We start from the raw sequence: 21,805 nt of genomic DNA on the forward strand, positions 1-21,805 counted from the left end.
GGAGTGAGGCACAATTGCCACTAGCTTTAAAGGGTTCCCAACGAACTTTGACAGACAGACCACTGCACAACTCATTATGTGAGTGATTTCCTCCTTTCACCCTATCACTTTATGGTCAGATAAGAAAAAATTTCCAAAGAGAAAGTAAAATTTGTCTCATAAGTGTTGTTTTAAGAAAATAGGGAGGGAAATGGCATTTATTTTAGAGTAAGAGATTAATTTAGCTTACAGATAACAAAATAAAAAATAAAAACTGGAGAATTTCTTGCTATAGAGCTCAAGAACAGGTAAGATAATTATTCAGCCAGCTTCCCTCTTAGATGTTTTTCTTGAACATATAACATCAGAAAACTCTGATAAGTCTGACATGTGGCTTGAAGACAGGAGAAGGCATCCTAAGGGTTCCTGGTCCTTGGCAATGCACAAATTTGGATCCTGGGAGATAAAGGAATAAGGAACTCTGCATTCTTTGCTGCCTTGAGTTCTCCACTGATCATCTGTGGTTATACCACAGACCATGGAGTGTCCAATTTCGATTGGCTCAAGCTGGTCAGATAAAAGCGTGATTCTTGACCAAGCTATCATGGACACCCTTCAGCCCTGACTTTACAATCACTTCAGAGAAAGATTTTCAGGCTGCAGAAGCTGGCTGTAGATTTTGAATATCTAGCATTTCTGAGTTGTTCAGGAAGATGTTGTTTATATAGCCAAGAACACAGATGAGGACATTTTCAAAATATAGATTCTGATTTAATCTTTCTATCTGGAATGGAAAGATATGGTGGGGATTTAGTCCTGACATGACCATGATTTGTTAATATTACCACTCTACTTGTACATTCCATATAAAACTATGTTTTCTCTGAAACTTTTAAACTGCTAAGAAGTTAAATGTCATAGTTCTCACTGTGGAGTGAACACAGAATACTTTAGAAAAGTTTTCTTTAGTTTGTGTACACAGAGCCAATCCTTGTAACTTCACTTCCCCAAACTGCCAAAACCTCTGTCCTTACAAAGACGCGTATTTTTTCCAAAGAGAGTGTTTTGAAACAGCTCATCAAGTTCACTCACTGTTCAAAATAAATCATTCTATTTACCATTGGGTCATCTTCTCAAAACATCAGGAAAAAGATTCTGATGTACGTAACCTTTGTTTTCATTCTACTGTTGGAATTAAAGTAATATCAAGCTTTTTATAGACATAATATTTGTTCTGTCCCTCTTCCGCGTGGTTTAACCAGCTGCTAAGATAATCATCAAAAATCGCCAGGGAAATGGATCATTGTTAGGGCCATTGAAAACAGCTACAACAAGATAATCCAGTACTACCAAAAAGATAAAAATTACAGCAGGAAAACATCAATAACAACATATAACTTTTTTCTTGAGTGAGAGCCACTGAAATAATTTCCCAGATTTCAGAGTTGTACCTCCTTTGTACATATGTTTACTGCAGAGTAAGCATATGTTACATGAGCATACAAAATGTTTCCATGCCAGGAATGGAAATATGTCAAAAACCCCCCAAAATCTTCAGAATAGAAAAAAAGAACAACTAATATTTTAATGCCATCCTCTGTATTCATTAATTCACATGAATTTTCTAAGCTTTTAATACCATTTCTCTTGGTTTGCATACATTTTCCATCTCAGGTGGTCTACAAGCCATTTCCATCTAGCTCTCCTCTACTTTCCTTCATCCAATTTTAAGACAACAAAACATTGCCAGATGGGTAAATTCTCTGCACCTTAGCAAGAATACTTTCATTCACACACATCCAGCAGCTACAGAACCAGTTGAACAGATGAAGGCATTTACTGGGACAGCCAAATACACGGAAGAACACTGAGGGACTGGGATCTCTGCTGTCCAAACCCCAACTGATGTGGTCCAGCATGTACTGCCAAGTCTTTTTAAAATAACCCAGACTTGAGAGATTTTTATAGAGCAGGTGCTGACTGTGAGGTTTCAAGCTGCAGAAAGTCAGCAATGTTTAAGGAGAGGCACCAATGACCACCTGTAAGCTCACTGATTGTGCAAGGCTGGTACTGTCACTGGAAATCTGACATGAGTTAGCAGCAAAAATCCCTGCTAAATATGACAAACATGGTGCATGCTCTCCCTCACAAGAAAGAGAGGATGGGACTAGAACTAATGTCAAGTCTGACTGGATTGCTGACATTTGGGCAGCAAATGTACAGACAAAGTGTGTAGAACAAAAACCATTTTTTTCCCTATGGTGATCAAACAAAATAAGGCACCATTAGCAGCAGCAGATCCTGTGCACAGAGGATATCCTCCATTTGAGCAGAATTAAGCATCTGAATGAATCCTGCATGCAGAAACAGACCAAAATCAAAGTAGCATTTGCTATTTAATTTTAGGTCAGCTTTGGAGATAATCTACCACAGGAAAAAAACTTCCCTGGAAGCTTTCAATTATATTGCCTATTGCAATGACAAAACTTTCCATGAAATCATTAGAAGCTCGAAAGCTCTTCACAAATCAGTTTTACAATAGCAAGGTCAATCTCCGGTTAAAAAAGATACAGCAAATTTAGGCAAAATTCCTCTGACCAACTGTCCTTTAAAGTCTTCTCTCCCTAGATACTCATTTAGTCGTATTAATCAATACAGTGAAACAAAGTCTGAGACCTTTCAACTTTGTTCTGAGGGTCTGTTGTTACCAATCAAAAAGCAAGACAAAATTTGCTGCTTAACATCAGGGTTTCAGGTGATAATGCAGCCCCTGAAGGAGCACTGCTAGTAAATCCACTGACAAAGAAGGGTTTCCATCAGCCACACAACTTTTTCCAAGGAAAGGTAATGAAGCTTTAACCTTGAACCACTAAAATAATGGCTGTTCCCAAAAGAAACAGCAATGCCATAATCCTGCCTGAAAAGCTGAGGAGCCCAAACAAGAAAAAGAAACAATTCAAAGTGAAATAGATTGGAGGAAAGGGGAAAGCAAAACAGGCTTCACTCTCAGTTCTGCCCATTAGTTTAACACTAACTCGAGCACATCTGCTGTGTTACCCTCAGCCTGACCGAAGTGTAGATGTGCCCCGAGGGATTTCATCCCCTGACAGACTTCACTGGAGACTGTCAGCCTATGAAATCAGCAGATAATGCAAGGAGTTCGTGCATTACAGCATACTTAGGTGCACACTGCTCATAGGAGGAGCAATGCTCTGCTCCACTCTTCTGAAGGAAGAAAACCCTTTAACCCTTCTGAAATACAAGCTGCTCCTTAAAGGATAACCTGGTGATGCTGGCACCATGGCAACAGTGGCACCATGGCAACGGTGACAGTCAGTACCTTCATGATCCACACAGCTTTGATCCAGCCATACAGAAGTTTTTTCAGCTGCTGTAAATTTCTTTGAGAACATTTATTTCATATTTGCCCAAATGCCTGCACTCATCTCCTTCTCTAAAGCATCCATTTTCTAAAAGGAGGTTTTGGTCACTCTCTTCTGCCCTTTCTTTATATTTTATCTTTCTTCTTTCTGTTTTTGTTGGTTTTTTTTTTTTTTAGCATTATAAAAGCAATGATGGTAATATCCAGGGGTTAGGAACACAACAAATTCTATGTATTGTGACTCAAAAGCAGGCAGAGTTTCAACATGCCTTAGCAGTCAAATGCCTAATGATAATGATAAAACTTAGTTCTAGTGTAAATGAGTCTGTTTTTCCTAGGAATAGATTCTGACAAAGCTTAAAATCACCTACATGTTACATTTAAAATATAGAACATACTAAAAGCAGAGGGAGAGGGCAGATCAAATAACACACAACCAGCAACTTGCCCTCAAAAATATTTTCACAGCAAAAGAAGGACAAATGCATGCCTCCAGAAAAATCATCAGATATTTTAGGATGGTTTCTCTTTATTACATTACAAATACCTAAACCAATAATCTCTGTACTGCAGATGTATACTTCTATATATTAGCTTTTTGACTGCTATGAGAAAATAGATCTCCTAATTAGCCCTAGTATGTGCTTAGAGAGAAGATAATCCTCTGCATTTCTGTGGCTGAGAACCTCTATGCAGCTCCAGTATTTAAAGAATTAGGAATGCATCCTCTACTTTCTATCACATTTATGAAGATTTTTTTCAGTGCTGTTTTCTGTAAGTTCTTTTTTTTTCCCAGGATTTGATGACCAATACAACCATGATGCTGATCCTGCAAGTGCAAGGTGGGACCAACAGGTGATTGAACCATAAAACTTCCTTAAAGTCATTGAGCATCCTGTTTTACCAGATTAATACATGATCAATGTACAATCCTTTCAGATTAATCTGCTACAGTAACTAGGTTTTAGCCCTGAGCATCATGTGAATATCAAAAGAACTGCTGAACTGCTGTCTAACTTCATCATTTTTTAATTTTATAAGACAAAAGTGGCCAAGCTATTGTGCTTGTACCGTATGCATCTCATCAGCAGTTTGGCTGCAGGAGAAAATGAACCATTAAGGTTTAATTTCTTGCCTTTGAATCACTTCTAGAGAATCCTCTGCTTTCACCTGTTTGAGGTGTGTGCCACCTGTCTTGCTGCTCTCAGCCATGCCAAGACTTTAAATATAGCTCATAGATGGCCATTTTGAATCCTGGCCTTAATTTTCTCATCTCTCCAGTGTCACTTTCTTTTTTAAACTTTACAACAGCCACCACAAAGATATGATGATTATTTCATGTTGCAGAAACATCTTACAATGTTAAAGTACAGTAAGGAAAGAAGGATATGTGGATTACGGAGTATAATTAATAGAATCTATGTAAGAAAATTCTCCTCTTATGAGAAACAGGATATCATGGTCATGTTTACAATGATCAAAGAGGAATTTCCTTTTCAGCAAGACTTACATCTATCAATGTATAAACATGTATCTATATATGCATTTACATATAAATGTGTACTATATATGTACACACTGCAGAAATACATAAATATACATGACTGATGAGACAGGATAGAATTATTACTAGCACATTATAACTTATTCTGCTTTCCTCAAAAAAGAGTGAAACATTTAAAGAAAATCAAAACTCTTTTATCCTTGGAAAATACTACATTGGGTTGAAAATTATGGTGATTGTAGTGATTTCCTTCTGAACATTGAATAGCCACTCCACACTACCTTCACTCAGACATAAAGATCAGAATTTCTGATCAAAGACAAAGCCACAAGAAGAATCATTTGCCCTCTACTGTTGGAGATAATGGCCAAAACATCCATTTTCTCTTCTAAGACTAAGAGCTCAAGCAGTGACACCAGTCTTCAGCCTATAAAGTGGCTATAGTACAGAACCCAATTTTAACAGTACCTCTGCTCATATTTTAAATATTTCTCTTAAATGTGCCCATCTGTAATCCAGACACTGTTATTACTTTCAGAGTTCCAGTTCTAAGGACACAGCCTGCACAATTCTTGTAATTGCTGTTCCTAGCATGCTTTGCTGATCTGGAAACACGATCAATCATGATCCAAACAGGTGTGTGCACATGCTCCAGACTAACAGCATCTGTACAGGTCAGTTCTGCAAACAAGAGGCACAATCCATACTAAAGCTTTGCCAAGTAAGGACAACAAAAGTCATTCAATGGGGGACACAAGAAGGCTTCTTTATACCAAATAAATTTGATTTTCTTTGAATTTGCTGAGAGGCATTTTGCCCATTCTTGCTATTTCACCAAATTTAAGACAAAACACCCCCTGTTTCCTGTAGATGCTTCATGCATTATAATGCTTAAATGTACTTTTCCGGTATCTTTTCAGCTTGTCAAGGAGCCTCTTTTGCTTATATGCTGCCTCATTACTGCAAAGGCCTTAAATGGCTCCTGACATTTAGCCTCTCCCCTGAAACTTCAAAGTTCGGAAGCTGACAGGGCAATGTGATTCATCATCTTGTTAATATTTTATGAATTATTAAATATTTGTGCAGTGGAATAAGCATTTCAACAGCAACAACAACCAAAACTGCAAAGTTCTACCTCCTATGACCACAGACAAAAACTGGATTGGATTAAGATAAGATTTAATCAAGTATTGGATGATGGCAGAGGATTTGGGAGAATTTATGATTCTCCCCAAATGCAGCAAGTCTGGCATCAGAGAAAAGGAGGTATTTGTATCTTGACCTTAGCTGATACAAAACTTACATCTCATGGCATGAAGGTTATTAATCTTTCCCTTTATTACCAAGAAAAGCTTCCACATAATGTCTACTATTGCTGAAATTGCTCAGTCCCTTGGAACCTTTTAAGCAGATCCAAGCCTGTAAAATATATACACCTCTCTTTACTTTTACTCAGTCTCAGTATTATCTTCTCCTTCAGACACTGAATTTTACTGATCAATAATATGGTACACTGTGTGAAACAATTACTTTATCTATCTGTTTTGAGAAGTATTGATTTTCAGTTTTGAGCAGCAGTCAGCTGTACTAACCCTCTGCTGCTGCAAAATACCACAATGAAATACACTTCATTTTATGTTAAGCTCAGCAGGAGCTAGCCTTCTGGCATTCCAGGTTATTCTTCATCTCATGAGATCATGAATCTTCATGATCTCATGAGATGAAGAATTATCTAATCCAGATGAGACAACCATGATTTTCATTGTCACACTTAAGTGGTGAATTTAACAGCCAAACTGACAGTTTGCTATGTATATCTGTCAAGAAAGGAGCTGGCTCCTTGGGAAGGAATGAGCTCAGCATCTGCCCATGCCTATCTTCTTCCCAAGTGCTGGATACCCATGAGTGGGCATCAGTCAGGAATGGTTGCTATAACTCCCTTGCAGGAAAGGATGCGCTTCCAAACAGGTGAACCATGACCTCCACAGCAGCAGCTCAGTGGTGGCTCAGCTGGCATCCAGGAGAAATGAAAAAGCTGGTTCCAGCAGACAGTGTGTACATTAGATAAAACCTTCACAAAACAGAGAAGCCTGAGAGCAGTAAATGCCCCCTGAGCAACCTGGGAATCCCAACAGCAACTTTTCCACATAGGCCTCAGACAGGTGAATACCCACCCAGCTTTGCACTCTGAAGTCACTGCCGTAACTGGCCCAAAGATCCAGATGGGGACTAGCCCAAGACTGATCACATGTGGAGCCCTTTACCATAGAGGGGGGCGTTGAGTGGGATGCTGCACACATTCTCAGAGATTGCTCTTTCCATGCCAGATTGCCCAAAGGTCTCATGATGAACATTGCAGACTGAGGCTGTTGTCAGTTCAAGATCTGTGCATTTCTTGAGTGCATCTTCGAACCCCTCCTTGCCCCCAGTGTCACTGCTACAAGAGAACAAACATTGTGCATGCTGCTTTTCTCATGTGTGGAAAGCCCAAATGCTGCTGAAAAGGTTCAAGGGGGCTGTGAGAACCAACGAGGATGCCCAGCTTAAGGAGAATATTTTGGTGAAAAGAAATGCAATGAAATTTTCCATTGTTAAAATCTATAAACACACCTGAACTGCCTATGTTCCTTGTCAACATTATCAGATGTAAAACATTTTTCTGTCATGACTAATTCAGAACTCTGTGGAGGATATCAGAAGTATCAAAATAGCATAGGAAACTTTGGAATGAGTAATCAAGGATTTTTAAAAAAAAATCTGTTAGCAAAAATAGCAAGTTTCCGTCAGCCTCTCTCCCAGATGACACTTAGAGTTTTGGTATTTCTATGCATGTATAAAGTCCATTTCCTATTGTATTTCCCATCTCACAGCTCCTTTGGGAAAATCTAATTCATAAACAAACAATTCCCAGAGAAGATAACTAAATCTCTCTACTGATCCCTTTCCATACTGCCCAACAAGAATAACAGAGGCACAGTCTCTGCATTGCCATTCTTTGGTGTGTTTATACTGTTTTAGTAATGATGTAATGGAAAGAAAGTGACATGCTATTATTACTGTTGTTATGCTAAGGACTGCAAGGAAGAATTGATTTTCTTTAAGGTTTTATTTTTCCATTTAAAAATGACAGCCTTTCCAGGGCTTTCTAACCATTAAATGTTACAAAAGGTCAAAATATTCCATCAGAAGCTTTAAAAAATGTGATACTTGAGAAAATATTTTTAAAAAGCATTTATTTAGCTGATCAATTTTGAGTAATGTTTTTTATGAGCAATGTCACAAGGTTACACACTCAGCAGTCTCTGTGCATCCCATGCATGGGAAGACAGTGACAAAACTGATTATAGCTGACTATACTCCAAAAATTTCCTCCAAAAAGAGTTGGGGAAGCCTTTGCAAGGCAGGTCCATTACCCTCTGGTCTCTTAGAACAACTATGCACAGCAATATGCAGAGAGAGGAAGCTGGACTCTGCCCTCCCCCTCTCCATGCTGGCCGTGCATAGGTCAAGAACAGCCCACTGCCGCCTCCTGAGATTGTTTGGAGCCTATATGACTTCCTGAGTACCACATATTTCAGGAACAGAACATAATCCATTGAGTCTGCCTTCCCTAGAGCTCTGTGGCTGGTTGCTGACTTTTGTTGAAAGTGAAAATCTTATCCTTAAACAGGTGTATGGAGTTGGACTGAGAAATGAAGGCACTTGAGGTTTGGCAAGGAGTTGGTATGAGTTGGGGAGGAAGAGGAAGACACAAAAACCTGTTTCAGAGAGCAGCATCTGAAGTTTCTGAAGGAAATCACCTGAAATGTGATACCCAGTGCCTACCATAGAGGTCAAGGCTCAAGATCTGTGAGAAAGCCTGGGGACATTTCACCCACAAAGGTATTTAAAAATCAACAGGGAACATTCTGAAAAGAATAGAGAACCAGCAAAGCAGAAGAATGTCGCTATATCTTTCTTGGTTTTGGAAGTCCAGCCTTATCTAGCTTTGGAGCCTTCTACATTGTTACAGAGTGCACAGTTCTCCCATGTAATTTTGGCATTTACATCAGTGCATTAGCAACGGAAATGACTTCCAAAACAGTTCTCATTCTTCTGATTTCTCTTTGTCACAATAATGATTCATCTCCCAGCCTCAGCTCTCCATATGCTAGTAACTCCAGGAGACTAAATAAAAACATGGGAGACTAGCAATCTATTATGCAGAGGAACAAATAAACCGGCATCCTCTGCAATTCAAAATTCTGTTGGATTAGAAAAAATTTCCTTTTGAACTGTTGTTTTGTACTGTCAAGCATATAGAGGTGGTTTGTCAAGGCTAGGAATGAAAAAGTATCTTCCAAAGACATACTCCAAGCTCACGGTTCTGCCTTAGCTTTACATTAAAGAACATGCCAGTACCAAACATACACTTCAAATTGATATCATAATAGATAAAAGGAAACAAATAATTTCAGAGCATCTCTTAGGGCTCAAAGTTAAAGTCTGCTGAGACTGGATTCATTATATTAAGCAAACCTGAAAAATTGCTCTCTGATACCACCCCTGAGTCACAACACATAAGTTTGTGAGACCGTGTCATGCCCAAAAAGCTGCGTAGCTGGCTTTTTCAGTGGATACACAATTGCAGCCATTTACACCACCCTCCCAATATTAAAATTTTCCATTACCTGGCAATTCAAAATCTCCAACAAGTCTCAGCTGTTCTTACAAGACAGCTTCCTTAAATTGCAACAGTGCCCCAGGGAGCCTGTGTCACTGAGCTTAGTGGCCATGGAGCACACAATGAAGTTGTTATGGAGACTGACGTCTCCCCAGCAATTATATGCTGTAATTAGTGTTGGCTGCTACAATGTAACTATGAAGCTATCTCCATGGAAACTACCCTAAAACCGGTATTTTTAAGGTTTCAGCAACTAGTCTTTTTTACAGACCCTAACAATGCAGTGAAGTTCACACTGATTGCCTTCTCTGCTTGAAGCTCAGCTGAGAAACACATTTTCTTTTCCAAGGTATTTGCATAGTCTTCATGGTGACTCACAGGAATCTGTAGCAAGAATAAATGTACATATTTCATACAGTGAGGACCAATCAGAAAGCAATAAGGATTTTTACCATTTTTAATTGTCTTTATCCATGTATGTGTGCATATCCACATGCATGACAGTGCACGGGGTGTGTAGGTGGAACAAGTTCAGTTCTACTTTTATGAACCCCTTCTTGGAATCCTTGAAAACTTCAGGGTCACAGAACCTTCCTCTCTCAGATTAGAGATGCACTTCTAACCACACTGTTGCCACAAAGAGCTCCTACCAGTAGAGTCCAGATGGGTCTAGGACACAATTCTCTCTCTCTCACAGGATTTTGGCTTGCAGCTGCACAGTTTTCATAGGTTGGGTGAGCAGAGATCTTGAGACAAAGTCTTGCACAAAGTGCAAGATCTTTGCTGTATGAAAACGCACTCTGTTTATGGAACTTCAACAGGAGTTTATGACATTTTAGCCTAAAGCTTTATGAGGTCCAAGCCAAGAAAGAAATGGGATTTTCAGCCAAGAATCTCACTGTCACTTTTTTCTGAGCCAGCAGCATGCAAAGAAGACACTACTTCAGTCTACAATATAACCAAGTGGGCAAGTGCCAGAAAACCAAACACATTCTTGTTCTAGTTATGATATTCATATAAAATTTTTAAACACGTTTTTAAATTCCAGAATCCTGTTCCATTGAGGCAGAGAAGAGCAAGGGAGAGACATTTACTTCAGAAGGTACCCATGACAGGACTCTTTTCTAAATTTCCTACAAGTAAATAGCCCCCAGCAGAATATTTTCTAGCACTTGCATGCTAAGCAGCAGTGAGAAAGGAATTAAGATGTATACAAATTGAAGCAAACGTTTTGGCAGCAGCTTTAAGATTGCAACAATGTGGAAAAGCATGAATTAGTTTTATTTGTCTTGGTTGGTTTGCCCCTAGAATTACAGTAGATAAAATTCTCACGTGAAATGCTATATGTGAAGAGAGGTGCAGTGAGCATAACAAGGCTAGGAGCCCCAGAAGGCCTGCAGTTGTGGCTCTCCATTTTATGAGAAGCAGAAAAAAGAGAGTTTGTGCTTTAATAAAAACATCAGTACTTTTCCAACCATTAAGATGGGTATCATCAATTATTTTTGCACTGACATGAAGAGGGATCTAGTCTATCCATTCCCTTCAAGACACCATGGGGAGCAAAGAAGCAGAAACACAGACACAAAATATAAAATCCAGGACTACAGGAGTCATTCTGAATAGCAGGAGGGATTCTGAACAGCCATTATACATCTGGGGGGAAGACTAAACCTGCTGGAGTATAAGTACAGTTAGTGCACAGAACCCACAGATAAGAGATGCTTTCAGACACTCCTGCAAAGCTGCTTTCGCAATGTCTGGCAGCCAGCATTAAACACAGGATGACCTGGGGCATACACATCTAAAGTTAACAAACAAGGAACCAAAGCAGCTGTCAGAGGATGCTTTTATGTACTACGGAGCCTCCAACACTGCTCAGATAAATTATAGATTACATAATAGTGCCTGGGATGTTTATATAGAAAATAGTTGCATACTCCTGATCCGATTATTCTATATTTCCTTCCAACCTATGCATAGGAAAATCAGTAAACCTCAATGCAACTTAATTTCAGTTATTGAATTTCCTTTCTTCAGGTGAGGAAGGGAGAAAAAGAGAATTTAAAATCCACTGACCTTCCCATTTGTTCTTCCTGTTTATAACAAGTTGCTTCAATAGGTTCTTACTGGAAACAAGCTGAATTCTCTACTACAAGTTTTTTAGGATAACACTAAACATGATATGGGAATACAAACTCATAAGTAACCAGTATCTTGCTGAATTTTTCCATTCTGTTAATGATTTAAATTATTTCTGCTGCTTAACTTTTAGAGACCCTAACAGGCTTCATCACCAGATATAGATTGGCAACCTTAATCAAAACAAACTCACTGACAGCACTGTTAGAGCTCATTAGCATCCTCACCAGATGCTTCTGTCTGTATATATGAGCATCTCCAATTTTTCCTTTTCAGTGCATGACCCAGGATACTAGCACAGCTTTCAAATTAAAACAAGAAATCTCAGTACAGCTTCAAATCCTTGCTCTTCTGGGGATTAAATCTGTGCAAGCCTATGACAAAGCATTTTGTATTTCTTGGACTTCTTAAAAACTTTTTTTTATACAGATCACTACACTGATTTTTTTTTTTTTGCATTTCTCAGGAATTTATACAGATATGACTAACACATACACTGTTTGCTTTCACCGAAAAAGTGCAGAGAGCATTTGTCACTATAATTATCACACAGGACTTTATACACAGATGAAACCTGTGCTGCATCTGTCTCTGGGCAAAGCAATGCCCTAACATGAGAGCTGTCAGAAATCATTACAGGAAAGAATTTAAAAACCTCGTGCATTGATTAAGTTGCCACAGCCAAAGTAAAGATCATAACAACAAGTTACGACCCAGCTCCAGTTTTTAAGTGAATGAAAAATTAGAGGGTAGGGAGGCCAAATATGTGGGCTTCACAAAGAATGTGTCCTTGGATGTGCAAAGCAGAGCCGATCAGATCCCATGGTTAATTTATTGGAAATGAAGCTGTGACAACGATCTCAGCCCCAGCTCATCAGTCACATAGGTACAAAGCATCCAAATGGAAAACAGATTTTCCGATTCCCTGCACCTCCCTGGAGGCCTGTGCTGCTGTCTGAGGACTGCAGCATTCTCCTTTCTTGGCTCATTTGCAAGATAAACATATTCTGGCCTCAAACGCTGCTCCTTTTCAACTGCTGGTGAAAACTCCAGTCAGTCTGAGAGATTAGGAGGATGATCTAGGGCACTACTCAATCCAAGAAAAATGCTCATGCGGGAACATAAAGCTGTTGTTGTGACCAGAGGTGTTTTTTTTTTCCAATGGATCCCATTCTGCAAGTCCAGATACAAATACTTTCTATCTTTATTCTTTATCCATATTAACTTCCTTCCTTTTCTGTTTTTTTTCAAGGGGGCCAGCCACTTAGACTTAAACAGATTTTTACAGTGCTAGTTAAATGCTGCTTTTCTGCACTTGCAATGATTTAAGATGTGACTGACACAGCCCTCATACCTGGGCAATGCTGAGCTGGATCAGGACATAGTTTTACCATTTTCAAACACCTTCAGGAAGTAGTATTGATGATCAGACAGATGGAACTCAAATCTTAACTACACAGTACATAAATTTATAGTTCCTTGTAGATACAAGGTTCCTTGGGAGAGTTTTTTGGGAGCCGGTAGATCAGCCCCTACCCTTAAGGCAAGCTCCAGTTCAGCTGTTGCTTTCTGCCTGTCTCTGCTTTGATCCCTGTTCTAAAACTGATGTATGGTGCTTCCAAACTTTTCAAGCATTCACTGACTTTTAACCGCAAATCAACTGCATTTCATCACTTGGAGCAGCAGTTCCTCCATGCTCCCCATGAGTCCTTAGATGGGTATGGTAGAACCCTAAAATAAGTCACACAGCAAGCTTTAAAAGACTAGTGGAAGACTTAGGGAAACTACTAGTGTTGATAAAATTATTAGTGCTACAGATAGATCTCATGTATTCATTAGTATTTTCCCCTTCAAACTCAAGATAAGACATATAATTTGAGCACTGGGTTAGAAGCTACAACAGGAAAAGGACTAATTGCTCTGTTACAAAAACCTTCCAAGCAAGATAATTAAACATTAAAAAGCATGTGCATTAAAAAGCAGGCACTTTAAAGGCTAAAGAACAAATTAAATTCTTCCAGTGACACAGGGACAAGCTTTAAGTTGCTATGAAGGCACATAATTTCATTGACAACAGTGGCTAGAACAAACTTCATATCACTTATGTCTAGAGATGGCCAAACCCCCACAAATCTAGAAACCCTTGAACTCTGGGAAAACTTTGATCCAATCCAGACTTTATGGCTCTGATCCACTTCATCTGGGATGGACCCAAATCTGCTTAAAATATATTTCACAACACATATTTGTGCATTTTTTTCCAGTAGGTCATAAATACCACATGCAAAACCATTTACCCTCATTCACAACACCTACTAGCGGAGCCAGCTATTCCAATCTCCAACCCAGAATGTTAAACAAAAAACAAAACAAAAAAACCCAAACTAAAACAAAACAAAAAACCACAACAACAACAACAGATTCAAGAGCAAGTTTTAGATCAGTTGACTTTGCTACAAAGCAGTAAGAAGAAAGCTAAGGTTCTAAAATCTGCACACTCAGAATGTTTGGAAGAAATTCAAACTAGTGAGAAACTGTGTGACTTGTACAGTGGGGAAGAGCTTACAAAGCACAAACCAAGTCATATCGGTCCACTCTTGTTATCCCCAGAAAAAACAGACTCATTTGATTACAGTTTCTAAAAAAGCATATTATGCAAATCCAGGGTTTGGGGTGGGGAGGGGAGGTGATAATGTAACAGCTTCATTCACTGTAGTAGGAAAGGTGAGATCACAAACCACATTGGAAGGTTGTGGTTTTCAGACGACCTAGATGAAAATGACAAGACTAAGTAAAATCTAAGCAGGGAAAAAGAGTCTGAGAAGTTCTTTTGACTGCATTCACCACCAATAATTTAAAAACTGAGTTGTTAATAGCTTAAATCAAGTACAGCCAGACCCCAGATCACAGGATAATTCCAGAAGGAATGGACCTCAGGAGGTCAGACTGGGTTACTTAGGGCTTTATCCATTTGGGTCTTGTAAACCTGCAAAGTCGGAAACAGCACAGCCTTCCTGAGCAACCTCTGCCCTTGCCTGACTTGTCTTTGGGGTGAAAAAAATTTCCCTCACACCTAATCTGAACCTCTCTGTTTACTTAACACAACCCTATACAGCACTGTGAATAGCCTGGATCTGTCTTCTGCTGTTTCTTAGGTGCTCCCAAAGATGTCCCACTTCCAGGCTGAACAAGCCTGATCCAGCAGCTACTCCCCAAAATGCAAGTGATCCAGTCCCCTGACTTTCCTGGCAACCCTCTGCCAAACTCATTCCAGTTTATCAATATCTTCGCTGTACTGAGGTGCCTGAAACAAGGCTCCCTATTCCAGACGTTGACTAACAAATGCTGAGGAGAAGGTCATGACCACTTCCATGAATTTTATGTCTATCCTATTGTAAGTACAGCCCAGGATATTTTGGGGTTTTTTCGCTGCCAGGGCACACTGCTGCATCATGTCCTACTTGCTGTCTACCAAAATCCCAGGTCCTTTTCCACAGAGTTGCTTCCCAACTGTGCAGCCTTCAGGCTCTATTATTGCCATCAACTCTTCCTTCCCACGCGCGGGGTTCTGTTCTTGGTGAATTTTCTGTTCTTGATGAATTTTCTAGGATTTCTGTTGGCCCATTCCTCCAGCCTGTCCAGATCCCTCTGTAAAGCAACCCTATCCTCCAGTGTTATTGACAGGTCCTCCCAATTTGGTGTCCCCTGGAAATGTGAGTGCACACTCTTGCTTCTCATTCTTCAATAAAGATGCTAAATAGGAAAGGACCCGGGACAGATCCCTGTGCCATTCCACTTGTCACAAGACTCCAGTTAGAGTAGGAATCATTAATCTCTACCTTCTGAACCTGATCTTCCAAGCATTTTTTTACCTATCTAGTTGTCTGCCCATCCAGACTGTAGTACCCTAATTTTTATATAATAATATTGTGGGACATGACATCAAAAGCCCTGGTAATGTCAAGGCAAATGACATCCTCAGCTCTCTCCTGCAACAGAAACAGTGAGAGTTCTGGTATTGAATTTCAGGGAGTTAGCTGTAACTCTTGGCTCAGGAAAGACACACTACAAACTGTATGCAAAATGGCTGGTGCACACACTCATAGAAGAAGTATTCTCCAAAACACTTTGGAAAGTATAGATTTGTATTACTGGGATGCCATAGTCCAAATCCTTAGCTGCAGTAATCATCCCAGTTCCATTAGGCTCAGTCTACACACAGTATTTCACCTCAGATAATGATCCTGGGATATTACACACCTGATATCTGTTGCCACAGCCGTATGTGCAGGTTGCACAAACAGGACCAAGGAAGCATGAAGGAGGAATAGCAAGAGAAACTAGAGACATGCAGAAATTTCTCAGTTCTCCTTGGAGATGCACAGATGCACTGTGCTCCTGGGAGGGTCTTTCTCTTACCTTTGCAAGGAAACTCCAGGCTGCATATTGCCCTGAGGTTGTGCTGCTTTTTAGCTTCACTGTATGCAACATCAGAAAGAATCCCAACAGTCCACTGCAAAGAATAGGGAAAGCTTGTTAATAAAATCTCTTAATTTCAACTAAACAACCTCTTACAGACATCTTGGATTTCCTCATGAAGAACTGCAGTGTTAATCCCGTTTGGAGAATGAAAGCTGGTGGACGAGAAGCTTCCATTATGTCGAGTACACCTAGTGTTTTGTTCAGTCAGTGACTAGAATCTGAATAAAGTAAGTCTGACACTCTTATGGCTGGTGTCTAATGCACTTGCGTAATCAGAAAAGTAGAGATTATTGAAAACATGAGGTGAAATATTAACTTCAGGCATTGAAATGGCTCTGAATAACACCAATGCTAATTTCAGCAGGAACCACACATATTTGGCAACTAACTCACTTCAACCTCCACAGAGCCTTGAACTGAAAAAATAACCACTGGAAAGTTTCTGCCTGAAGCTTTTAAGCTGTTTAAACTTCATGAAGCCAAAATTCCAATTAGGAAGTCAAATACATCTCTACTGTATAACAAATAGATGGCTCAGTGGTGCTGGGAACAGGATACTCCAAAGTTTTCTGCTGACAATTAAGAGAATTTTGACTCTCAAGTCTTACAGGACAGCAGTTCGCAGCACTCCTGTAGCCAAGACTACCCTTAAGGAAATTTTGTTCCACATCTCAACAGACTTTATGGAGCTCATGAGGTTTGGCTCTGGATTTTGTTTCACTTGTGACATATGTACAACCCACTGATTGTGAACCAGTGGAACAGTGTAAACCAGCAAGCAGGGAACAGAAGAGGACTTCAAAATATGTAAGGCACAAATTACTGTGAGGCATAAGAGATTACAAAGTGCTGTGGGAAGCTGCATGGGAAAGGAGGTAGGATCAACACAGCAGACAGGTGGTGAAGTAAAAAGTGCCTTAGTATTCACAGAGGGAATGCTCTTCTGGCTAGAGGTGCCATGCAGTTGGTTCCCTGTCTACAGCAGCAGGAAGGGTGGAAAATGGTGGCTCCTCATGTCAGAAGTTCTGTGCTGGGCTCCAGTATACCATCCAAGTGCTGTTCCCTGCACAATACATGTGGCCATGCTCCAGCTCAGCTGCATGTCCATACAGGCACCAAAGAGCAGGGTAAGATAACTTGTCAGGAGTAGAAGGCATTGAGAATTTTTGCACTGAGCCATAACACAAGACCTTTGGGATGTGTGTGAAGTCTGCAGCCAAGGAAGCGGATGCTGCTTTGATGACAAAAGATAAGCCTAAACTCAGCAACTTGTTGCAGAGGATGGAGTGCTGAGCAGTAGAGCATTCCACTCTGAGAAATGAATGAGTTCAATGAAACAACATTGCCCCTACTTCTAAGAGTCCAGTTGCTTATTTCAGAACTTCTGCCCTGCTGTGAAGGGCTCTCAGTCATGAAGACTCAAGAGATACAAAAGTGAAACAGCAAATTATAATACCTAAAATATTGATGCGACAATTAACAGCATTTTATTCCATTAAATAAATTGAGCACTTTCCACCTTACTACTGATGCTTCAGACATTTTTCAGAGGCAGTAGATTTAGCTGCATGAATTGCCCTTACCTTACATTGCATAGGTTTTCCTTCAAATCCCACATATCTACAAAGATACTCAATTATGAAATGTAGGAGAGCAACTGAGATGTTTGTCTCTCCATCTAACCATTCCTTTCCCCTTCCTGCAGTGCACAGTGCTATCTACTACACATGTACTGAAGGTGGGCCAATGGAAACAGAAATGGGAAGCTACCACAGAGGTAAATAAAGTGAACAAAAAGAATATTTGGGCTAGACTGATATCCATTAGAATCTGCAGCTAGACCTCACCTTCAAGAAAAATAGATTTCACCTACCTACAGAATACCTAATTGTGAGTTACTTGTAGTGTGGATAGACCACACTTGGACAAACATAACAAAAACCTATATACATTAGAAATTATTTAACAGTCATCCCCAATATACCCTTTCAATAGAAAATCCAGATACAAGCCAGAAAATGCCTTTCAAGAAATATTTTTGCCATCAGTTAGAATGAAAATATCTTTTTCTCCCTCTTAAAAATACTTTAATTTGGTAAAAGACTGGGGGAAAGACAGGAATCAAAAAAAAAAAAAAAAGAAGAAGATCTATGGGAAACATATTTATGTTGTCCTGTGAGAATTATGCCAATATGCAGTGAACTTTTGCTACTGAAAATAATGGAATGCTTGTTAAAGCTTTCCTTTTTACCTAAAACAGCATTCTGCCAAATCACAAGATGTAGAGGCAAATAAATCCATGTACACCCATATACTGCTGAAGACTAATACTTAGTAATTGCTGCAAACAGCAAGTTTGGGTTAATCAGACTTCAGAAGCATTTGAGAGATGCTATGTATCAAAGCTTTGCTACATTGGGTAAACATTATTTTACTGGCGAATGGGAGCTCTTCTGATCAGAATGCACTCACTCAAGGATACACATACTTTCAGCACGTTTGAATCTCAGGCCATCAAATGCATATCCACAGACATGCAAAGCTCTATTCTTTGCAATTCTACTGGCTTATGGCAGCAGAAACAGTATAAGAAAGGCTTTACATGCTACAAAGTTTTTAACTGAGAGTATAGGCTGGAAGTCAGTTGAACCTCTTATTTTGAAAACATTTACATGACCTGTTATAGAGAGGTTACCTGGCACAGCAGCTGCTATGAAACCTGTAGAAGTACAGGAATGGAAAATCCAAGGCACTGAAGAGATCACCTGAGGGACAAAGCAATACACTCAGTAGGTGGGAAAAAAACTACCCACTGTTACAAGCAATGCAACAGCAATTACATGAACATTAGTAGCTTAACATTCCTTTGAGCCTTTACAGCTGGCTGGCTTTTCATTTATGATGCTTTCCACATTTCTGGCGTGTTTAATGATTTCTCTCTGACCTTGCTTCTAGCCAGTTCTTGCCTTTGGTTGAAAAAGGGAAAAGGGATACCTAAGAGTATTTATTCTTTTCCAGTGTTCAGAAGGTCCTGTTTAAGCAAAAGTTGCCAGTGGACAGACATGTATCATATCCACTTCTTTTACTGTGCAGCATGTGATAGCTCCTACTGAAACAACAGGAAACACAGACATAGGGTGGCTGTTTCCCCCTCTGGCACTTGAACTCTGTAACAAAGAGTATTTTGAGAGGTTCAAAGAGTTCTCCTAGGTCTAAGTAGAGCTCTTGAGTACTTGCATTTCCAGGAACCTGGGCTTGGGTGCTCTTGGTGGCAATTCCAGGAGTTCTTTGGCCTTCAGGCTCTACAGATTTACATGAAGCTCCATCTTTCACTTTTTGAAATGCAGGACTGTTTCACTTAACATGTATGTCTATCATGGTGATGGTTTCCTATATACCCAATCTGCATCACCAGGAAAAAAGGAGAATTTATGTTTCTTTAAATGCTTCCTTCTTTGTGTTTCTGGCTGAACAAATGTAAGCAACAGATGATCACTTTTACCCTCCTAATTATGAACACACCAGAAGGTAGGAATATTAACCACTATAAAATTTCTCAGTTTTTACCACCTGATGTGCTGCTACTTCAAATCCTGCTATGGGCCCAAGCAATGGGATCCTTGTTATGAAAGCAACAAAATAAAAACTCTGCATAGCACTGGGGACAATGCAGAGAAGGAAACTCAGTTCTATATGGACTGCTGGGACACTGCCCTGAAGAGGACATGTTGGCTTAGGGAATCCTTGTTCTTTACCATGCACCACCTCAAAAACTGTTCTTTGTTGTCAGTCCCATACTGCTTGTTTGCATGGGACAGCTAAGAATGGTATTGGGAAATATCATGCAACTTACACCAAGTAATATACCCTTCTCTCCTCTTCCTACATGATAACATATTATTGGTCATATTCAGGGCTAAAATCCTAAGGGTTCGGTCGCTAAAAACATGCACAGAGAGCAAAAGCAACATGGAAACTTAAGAAAGGAAGAACTCAGTTCACTTTACCTGCTGGATGGGATGCAGAGGCCAACAGCACCACACTAAAAAAAAAATAAATTAATTGGATACTACAGAATTTATTACATGGGCTGAAGACTATAAATTGACAGCTTTGTGTTTGTTTTTCCATGGTGAAACTTATTCCAGTTAAGTAGAATAACTGAGACACAAATACCAATTAAAAGAAAACACAAGTTGATTGGAAAGGAATGTCTGGGGTCACCTAATAAAATTTCTGTCCTGAAGCAGGACTATCACAAATATTTGATGATGCCCTCTGGTTCTGTCTTAAAAAGGCATGCCTCAAAAACCTACCAGCACAGAGATTCCACACCTCTCTGGGTAACTTTCCCAGGGCCACTCTACCCTCCCAGCAAAGAAGTTTTTCCTGCTGTCCCATTTTTAAACCACCAAAGTTGCAATGTATGGTTGTTAACCCATATTATGCTGAATATTGCATGTACAAGTTTAAAAACACATGAAAATAAAACCAAGTACCAGCCCAAATTATTCACACTTTCCAGATACAAGTGAACAAGAAAACCAGCTGTGACCAGTTCTTTATCTGAAGCATTATCACTCAGGTTTTCTGAGGTCTTACAAAGACCTCACCCTTTTGCATTTTCAGTATAGGTTGTACAGAGCCTTTTTTAGTGTTACTGATTCGTCTTGTAAGTTTCTCTTTTTTTTTTTTTTTTGCACATTTTTCATTCCAAATCGCTTCTAATGTTAGAGGGCTACAAAAACATTCTGGGGTGCTGTGAGATGGGATAAGCATGCACATCTGTAGAGCTACAGCTTCTTCCAGTTATCAACAACATACATCCATGACAAACTCTAAGGACAAGTGGGAGAAGAAGAAAATAGTATCTCAAGAGTTTGCTTCTTGGTGAGCAGCAAGCACTGCACTTACAGAGGTAAAAAGACATTCATTGAATGTTATGAATGCTCAAGCATTCCAGGCCAACTCCTTTCTCCAGTGTTAACACAGCTACCATTTTCAAACCTGTTCACTCACAGCTGGTCCCAGCTCTCAGCATGACCAAGCTTCCATGCTTGGTGACCTGCCCTTGGCAAGCTTTGGTGGACCCCAGCATCAGTCAGAGAATCACTTGCAGCAAAAGGAACTGCAAAGAGCATGGAAATCCCACGGCCAAGGAAGCCCTGGGGGGAAGTTTGTCACTGAAATCAGCTGTGGAACACAATAGGCTGAAGGAGGAAAGGGTTTATGAGGGACAGACAGGAAGGTATTTTAAGTTTCACACTTTATAAGTCTTTGAAAGGCATCAGATGGTACAGTATGTTCACATTCTCAATATTTATACATTTTTAAAAGATGTTTTTGCCTCATAGGTATTAAACAAGGCAAAGTAGATCACTTACAATAGGTAATTTGCCCTACCCCTCTTCCCCACACATGGATGCTCTCCCTTTATAGGGATGCCAAGAGTAATTCACAATAAACAGGCCCAGTTCCTCAGTTTCCTGGTAAAGAGAGAAAAGGAAGCAAAGATCTACTGCTTTTGACTGAATAACAGAAAATAGGAGACTGACAGGAAAAGTGAAACTGTATCAACAGTGATGAGAAGTAGGGCTAAACCATGTTTCTCCACTTACTTTTTGAATTATTACATTTTAAACAAAAACCCACTGAG

At 39.7% G+C, this 21,805-nt stretch overlaps 1 protein-coding gene across 1 annotated transcript in view; it reads right to left on the reverse strand.

Moving 5' to 3' along the window:
* TMEM241 (transmembrane protein 241) overlaps nucleotides 1-21,805 on the reverse strand; it is a 50,934-nt gene that overhangs the window by 7,911 nt on the left and 21,218 nt on the right. Inside the window, exons 10-12 of the mRNA XM_005418285.3 lie at nucleotides 20,157-20,191; nucleotides 18,845-18,914; nucleotides 16,087-16,180 (exon numbers count right to left, since the gene is read on the reverse strand). Coding sequence (XP_005418342.1) covers nucleotides 16,087-16,180; nucleotides 18,845-18,914; nucleotides 20,157-20,191 — 199 coding nt within the window. The remainder of the gene's footprint in view (nucleotides 1-16,086; nucleotides 16,181-18,844; nucleotides 18,915-20,156; nucleotides 20,192-21,805) is intronic.

The sequence above is a fragment of the Geospiza fortis genome, unplaced genomic scaffold, assembly GCF_000277835.1.
Source record: "Geospiza fortis unplaced genomic scaffold, GeoFor_1.0 scaffold53, whole genome shotgun sequence".
Classification (NCBI taxonomy): domain Eukaryota; kingdom Metazoa; phylum Chordata; class Aves; order Passeriformes; family Thraupidae; genus Geospiza; species Geospiza fortis.